The sequence below is a fragment of the Macaca mulatta genome, chromosome 16, assembly GCF_049350105.2.
Source record: "Macaca mulatta isolate MMU2019108-1 chromosome 16, T2T-MMU8v2.0, whole genome shotgun sequence".
NCBI classification, from domain to species: Eukaryota; Metazoa; Chordata; class Mammalia; order Primates; family Cercopithecidae; genus Macaca; species Macaca mulatta.
Genome location: NC_133421.1, coordinates 90,134,871 through 90,142,337, shown reverse-complemented (window position 1 = coordinate 90,142,337; position 7,467 = coordinate 90,134,871). Strand labels below are relative to the sequence as shown.

General features: G+C 54.5%; 1 protein-coding gene across 1 annotated transcript; it reads right to left on the bottom strand.

The window, feature by feature from the left end:
* Positions 1–2,062: 2,062 nt before the first annotated feature.
* On the bottom strand, positions 2,063–2,859 carry LOC718184 (uncharacterized). The gene has a single exon (XM_015120518.3). It carries the CDS (start codon positions 2,715–2,717, stop codon positions 2,211–2,213), a length of 507 nt encoding a protein of 168 aa, XP_014976004.2. The 5' UTR covers positions 2,718–2,859; the 3' UTR covers positions 2,063–2,210.
* Between the last annotated feature and the right edge of the window lie 4,608 nt (positions 2,860–7,467).

The window sequence follows — 7,467 nt, the reverse complement described above, 5'->3', positions numbered from 1 at the left end:
CACCTCCTGCTTGCCGGGGAGGTGAATCGGGGATAGCAGGCGGCGCTCCATCATCTCCATGACACCTCGCCTAATTACACCGCGTGCTATTCATTTGGATGTCAGCGCTGCCGCATGGCTTTGCCCTTAATTAATAATTTGGTAAAACTCCACTCGGGGCCTGGCCAGGGAAGTTCAGCAGGGACTGTTAAGGCTGGGCTGCCGCCAGGGTTGGGGGCCAGGCTGGTGAGCACCTCCCCCACTAGCAAGTGTGGGCTCCCCCAAGCATTCCCAGGTAGCACCCCTCCACCCAGAGTTCCTGTTTGAAAGACCAGAGCCTGGGGGGTGACAGGGATGGGTGAGGGGTGTCTGCAGCTTGGGCACTGTCCCTGGAGGAGAGGGTGACTCAGGCCTCAGGGCACCTGTCAGATACACCTTCCTGCCCCAAACACCATGGCTTATTCTAAAAGCATTGGCAATCCATCCCACTGATAAGGAAAGAGGCTCAGAGAGGTGAAGTGGCTTACCCAAGCACACACAGCACACAAGTACAGAGGCCTTGGTCTGGAACCCAGGGCCCTGGTTGCCTGTACACAGCCACTTCCACCAGGACAAGGAGCCCCAGGCCAGGCCCTTCAGGGACTCTTCCGCAGAGGAGGCAGGCACAGGCCGTGGGGTGGGCGTGTACCAGCCACTGGGGTGTGAGGGGCAAGGCTGGCTCTCCTGGAGCCCATGCTGCCCTTGGCCCTGGAGGACAAGGTCCCCATGAGAGGTGCGTGGCTCAGGTCAGATGCTGTGCAAGGGGCCAAGATCCAGCTCAGATCCAGATTCAAACAGTCCAATGCCTGTGGCCAGAGTAGGGGTGGGGCTTGGGACAGCTAGGACCACCAGAGGGGCCCCTCCCTGGGCCTGACCTTGGCCAGATCCTCAAGGACCACTCCAGTCCTGGTGTGTCTTCTGATCCTGAGTGCCATAGGAGAGGGGACGCAGGACCGGCTGGGGTCTCAGAGGCTCCAAAGGCCAGGCCCATGCGATTCTTAGAGTGTCTCCCTCCCAGCCTCCAGGCAGGGTGGGGGCCTGGGAAAGGGACACAGAGGCCCACAAGTGAACAGGAAAATCTATTTGGATCCGACTTGAATTATTAAGTGGTTCAAGAATATTCTTAGCTCTGGGACGGCTGTGGTCTGTAGAGACGGACTTTACCACGGCCCTATTTTTAAAGTTCTGTGGGTAGGAGTCGAGACGCCACTGAACTTAGAGCCCCCCAGCACGCCCCTCTGCCTGCTGCCAGGGAGTAGGATGGGGACCGGGCAGGGGGGCACATGCCAACCCTGCAGACCCCCACCCTGCAGGGGAAGGGCGTGTGATGCAGGGACGGGAAGTTGGGGTTCCCCCACATACCACGTGCCCAGGTCCACCCCTGCCCAGCCCCTGGCCCGTGAACCTGCTCCCCCAATTCTAGCCCCCCTTGACCCGCACACCCTGTTTCCCCTGCTTCAATCCCCTGCACTCTACTCCCCCAAACCTGCCCCCCTCCCCCAGAGCAGCCTTAGGGAAAGGGGCTGGGCCAGCTCAGGGCTGTCACTGTACATCCCCAAGGTGGGCTGGCATCTCAGCAAGCTGCTTTTGACTGAAGGAAAAAGAATCAAGCTTTTCAAGAATTCAAGTTAGTTTTATTCAAAGGTCTTACTGAGAATCCTAGACCCAGGCCCCAGCCCAGGAGCAGCCTTAGAGAGGTCCTGTCTGTCTGCCCAGCTCAGTGTCTCGGCCCACTGCTTGGATGCGGGGGCCGGGGCTCAGGACCTGCACAGTCAATTCCATCCAGCTGGCTCCGAAGTTACATGACAGCAGAATCACACCAAGGCTTGGGTGTAAGAGCACTTCTGGTTACAGATTACAGAAGCATAATCGCTAACCTTGGCCAACATTTTCTCACGTGCAGGAAGAGCCAAGGACCAGGGCCCTTCATCTTTTAAGGAATACAGTGACTCAGGCAAAAGACACGGGGCCACGTGTTCTTTCCTGTTTTGTTTTCAAAGCGTCCCTCTGGAGAGCCGCAGTGTCACCGAGTCAGGGCCCACGGAAATGAGCACACACTTAGGGTTGCTGCTGACACGCCCTGCCTCTCCTCACGCGGTTCATGTGGCCATCAGCCGGGGCTGAGGACCCCTGGCACGCACCTGCACCCCAAATGGACTACAGATGCCGCTTCCATTTCAACTCTCACCCCTTTAGGGTTCAGAGCTCCACACCCACTTAACCCCAAGCCAGTGGCAAAGCTTCCTGAGAGGCCGGGAACTGCCAGACGTGAGTTCCACACCACCTCTGCCATCCTCCTGAGACCCTGCTCCCCCAAAGACAGGCCTTACTGAGGACTTGGTGGGGTGCTGGTCAGGAACTGCCCAGTCTTTGGGGAGGGGGTGCTGGCTGTCTGTGTGGGGAGAGCCTGGGAAAGGCATGCAGGCGGATGTGGTTGGAGCCCTGACTCTCTGAATCTTGGGCCTAGGTGAGTCCTCAGCAGGTGCCCTGCACTCCCGGTCCCCTTTCCCAGCCAGGTCACTGCTCAGCATCTGCATGGTCAAGGAGGACTCCCCCAAAACCATGCACAGCCAGACGGCCCAAGCTAAAAGAAGATGCCAGTGACTAAAAGCAGGAGTGAAGTCGGGGACGTTCTCAGAGACCTCACACACATCAAGAATATCCCGTGAACAACAGTATGCCAACAGATTAGATAACATGGATGAAATGGAAAAATTCCTAGAAACACACAAGCTAGCAACTGACTCAAGGATAGACAATCCGAACAATCTATAACAAATACATAGACTGACTCAGAATCAAAACTCTCCCAAAGACCCGAGACCAGATAGGCTCACTGGCAAATTCTACCAAAGGTTCTAACAAGAATTAACACCCATCTCTCTCTTCTAAAAAAACAGAGGAGGGAACACTTCCTAGCCCAATCTATGAGGCTAATATTATCCTGATATCAAAACCAGAGGAAGACATCATAAGAAAACGCCAGACCAATATCCCTTATAAATACGGATGTAAAAATCCGCACCAAAATACAAGTAAATCACATTCAGCAGCAGTCAATGGATTATACACCATGACCGAGTTGGATGTATTCCAGAAACGGAAACTGGCTCAACATATGAAAATCAATCAATGTAACACCTCACACTAACAGAAGAATACAGGATCTTTTCAACAGAGGCCAGAAAAGCATTTGACAAAATCCAGTACCCTTTAAGGATAAAAACACTTCATGAATTAGAACTAGAAGGGGACGTCTTCAGCTGGATAAAAAGCATCCTTGAAAATCTAACAGCTCACATCATATATAGTGGTGAAAGACTGAAAACTTTTCCTTAAGATCAGGAACAAGACAAAGATATGTGCTCTTACCACTGTGTTCAACAACGTGCTAGAGATTCCAGCCAGAGCAATTAGGCAAGAAAAAGAAAGAAAAGGCATTCAGATTGGAAAGCAGGAAGTAAAAATAGGCCAGGCACGGTGGCTCACGCCTGTAATCTCAGCACTTTTGGAGGCCGAGGTAGGAAGAAAGCTTGAGCCCAGGAGTTGGAGACCAGCCTGGGTTAACATGGTGAGACCCTGTCTTCACAAAAAAAAAATCTTAAAAAATTAGGCCGGGTGCGGGGACTCACGCCTATAATCTCACCACTTTGGGAGGCTGAGGCGGGTGAATCACGAGGTCAGGAGATTGAGACCATCCTGGCTAACAGTGAAACCCCGTCTCTACTGAAAAAACAAAACAAAACAAAACAAAAAATTAGCCAGGCGTGGTGGTGGGTGTCTGTAGTTCCAGCTACTCGGGAGGCTGAGGCAGGAGAATGGTGTGAACCCAGGAGGTGGAGCTTGCAGTGAGCCGAGATCGTGCCACTGCACTCCAGCCTGGGCGGCAGAGCAAGACTCCGTCTCAAAAAAAATAATTAGCCAGGCATGGTGGCACATGCTTGTAGTCCCAGCTACTCTGGAGGCTGAGCCAGGAGGATTACTTGAGCCCACGAGGTCGAGGTTGCAGTGAGCTGTAATCACGCCCCTGCACTCCAGCCTTGGCAACAGAGCAAGAAACTGTCTCAACAACAACAAAGCAAAATGGTCTCTGGGACAACTGGCTACTCACAGGTATGACATAGGACCTGCTCCCTCACACCATACCCAAATTCAAGTCAAAATGGATCAAAGACGTAAAGGTAAGCACTAAAACTATACCTGTCTTAGAAGGAAATGTAGGTGTAAATCTTCATGGCCTTGAATTAGTCAATGGCTTCTTAAATATAACATCAAAAGCATAAGCAACAAAAGAGATTAATGGACTTCATCAAATTTAAAAACTTTCATGCATCAAAGGACACTATCAAGAAAATGATGACAACCCACAGGAGAAAGTATTTGTAAACTACAGAAGTGATCAATATCTAGGATTCAGAACATATAAAGAACTTCTGCAACTCAAGAAGATGACAACCCAATTTTAAAGATGGGCAAAGGATTTGAATAGATGCTTTGCTCACGAGGATATACAAATGGTGACTAAGACATGAGAAGGCGCTCACCATCGTGAGCCATTAGGAAATGCAAATCAAGCGCACAATGAAATACCACATTTTTATTTTAGTTTAGTTTTTATTTTTTTTGGAGACAGGGTCTCATTGTCACCCAGGCTGGAATGCAGTGGCGCAATCACGGTTCACTGCAACCTCGACCTCCTGGGCTTCAGTGATTCTCCCACCTCAACCTCCCGAGTAGCTGTGATTATAGAAGTGCATCACCATGCCCGGTTAATTTTTTAGTTTTCTGTAGAGATGAGGTCTCACTATGTTGCCCAGCCTGGTCTCAAATCTCAAACTCCTGGGCTTAAGTGATCCTCTTGTCATAGCCTTCCAAAGTGCTGGGATTACAGGCATGAACCACCGTGCCCAGCCGAAATACCAGCTTCTACTCCGTGGAATGGCTAGAATCTAAATGGCAGCTAATAGCAAGTGGTGACGAGGGTGTGGAGAACTTGGAACCCTTGGGCATTGCTGGTGGGAATGTGAACTGATGGAGCTGCTACGGAAAAGTCTGGCAGTTTCGCAGAAAGTTAAACACAGGGTTACCACATGACCCAGAAATTCTACTCCTAAGTATATACCCAAGGCAGCTGAATACATGTTTACACAAAAGCTCGTACATCAGTCTTCCCTGAAGCATTATTCACAACAGCTCTGAATGGAAAAAACCCAAATATCCACCAAGTTCAACAAAATGTTTATCCTGATCCACACGATGGAATATGACTCAGCCATAAAGAAGAGCGAGGTTCTGACACCTGGCACAAGACGCAGGCGCACCTTGAAAACATTAGGCCGAGAGAAGGCCCCCGTCGCCAGCATCGGCTCTGTCCACTCTTTGCCTGAGGAGCCCCGTTTTTCCAAGGACCATGCAGTGGTCTCACCTATGCCTCAGTGGGCCTGGGGGCCAGCATGAGGGTCCCCAAAGCGATGCCTAAGCCCTGGACTCATGGGCAATGATGCAGGACCTCGGATTCCGTCCCCCAACCCGGGCGGCGTGCCCCAGGACCACGGCTGTGCTCGGGTGGTGTTACCCCCGGGAGAACCCTGCCCGGCCTGCTGGTGCCGGTGACATTCAGATATTTTAGGGGGACACCTCTGGAGGCTGTCCACAGCCCTGCTCTCCCTCCCATCCAGACAGGACTCCACGGGGGTGCTGGGAGGCAGATCCTTGCCAAAGATGCTAGGTGGGCAGACGCCCTCCCCTCCGACCACTGATGCCTCGTTCCTGGGCCCAGCCTGGTGCTGGACTCCACCACCCCATGCCTCATTTATCAGGAGTGTACTGAGTGTCCACCGCTGGGCAAGAGACCTCACGCGTATCCCCACCTTTAAACCCCAACGCTTCTGAAGCAGGTGTTCACGTTCCCGGTGAGGAAACAGGTTCCAGGTGGACACAGCTGCGGCTCTCAGCTCATCAGGTGCTGCCCTGGACTCTCCCAAGTGGACCTTCAGCGCCCACCAGACAGACACATCTAGACCGGTCTGGACCCCACGCGTGGCTGTCCCTGGGGCCCACGTGGCTCCACGGCTGACACCTCTCAACTTGAGCTAGAGGTAGACAGGGTCCACACAACCTCAAAGCCGGCCTCGCCCGCTGTCAACTCCACACCTCTCCCACCTCAAGGACTCTCTGGGGACACTCTCCCCACACTGGCCCAGGTTCCAAGGCCCTTCCTGTCTGTCTCCCTTCCCAAGGCAAGTGGAAAGGGAGGGGCCGTGAGCCATCCCCATCCACTAGCTGCTGCCCCTTTTGGTGCGAAGGGCAGAGATCCCTCTGCCGCAGTGAGAGGAGCCTCGGTCCACTGGTGGGGTCCTCAACGAAAGCTAGATCCCCGACAGGCCCAAGTGCCCAGGGCTGGGTGAGGCCAGTCCGGGTCCACTGACACCCTGAGGCATGGAGGGCCTGAGGGGCTGTGCTGGGGCTCCCTCTCGCCCCACACTGCTCATCTGGTCTGGCCAGCATTGCTGATGGACAGCAGCCGGAACAGGCCACCTAGTTCCCGCTCTCTCCTGTGCCCCTGTGACTTCAGGCACAACACCCAGGTGCCCGCAGAGCCCCCAGTATCTGCGCCTCCCAGCCCCACTTGTCCTGGAGTGGGTCTACTTCTTATAGAAATTTCTAGAATAGAGTCTGCTCCATCAAGGAAGGGCAGCTCCACAGCCTGGGCCTCTTTTCCGGAGCCTCCGTCCCTGCAGCCCAGCCCTCCAAAGCAGCTTTCGAGTGAGAGCAGGCGGGTGGGGCTGGCACTTCCAGGCCCTGCGTGCTGCTGCCTGTGCACCTGTCCCCTCAACTGTGCACCTGTCCCAGGCCCAGGCTCGCACTGCTCCTCAGGAACACCAGGACAGCACCGTCTCGGAGGGGCATGGCGGGGCGCCAGAGACCCGCCCTCCCTGGATTCTTGTCCCAAGCTGTCAAATCATGATCACCGGCCTCTTCTTGTAGAGCTCAGGTGAATGGCAGGAAAGGATTCCAGGAACTTCTTCATGCTCTGTGGCAGATTCCAGCGTCCTCAGGGAGCCTGGGGTCTGGAGGCCAGCCGGCATGTCAAGGGTTGGGGGGTGCTTGGGAGGCGCCCAGGGGCTGGGGCCGGGCTGCAGGTAGGCCGTCGCCTTTGCCCCCACTCCTCAGCTGGCACCTCTAGCCCACACCAAGGGGCCCAGGGCTGCTTTCCCACAGTGGAGACAGTTTTGAGGCTGTGCCTCTGGGGCAAGGCAGGCAGGGACAGAGGACAGCAATAAACTCTCAGAGCCTGTGGGGGAAGGAGCCACCCCCTGATCCTAGCCCCGCCGGGCGCAGAACCTGGCACCCAACCCCTCAGGCACCAGTGACTCCCTGTCTGGCCTCCCACCCCGCAGCCCAGACTGTCTGTGTGTGCTGCCCCCACCCTCAGCCCCCTCTAGGCTG

Coding starts and splice junctions, on each gene's coding strand:
- LOC718184 (XM_015120518.3), bottom strand. CDS start 2,717: ATGTTATCTAATCTGTTGGCATACTGTTGTTCACGGGATATTCTTGAT.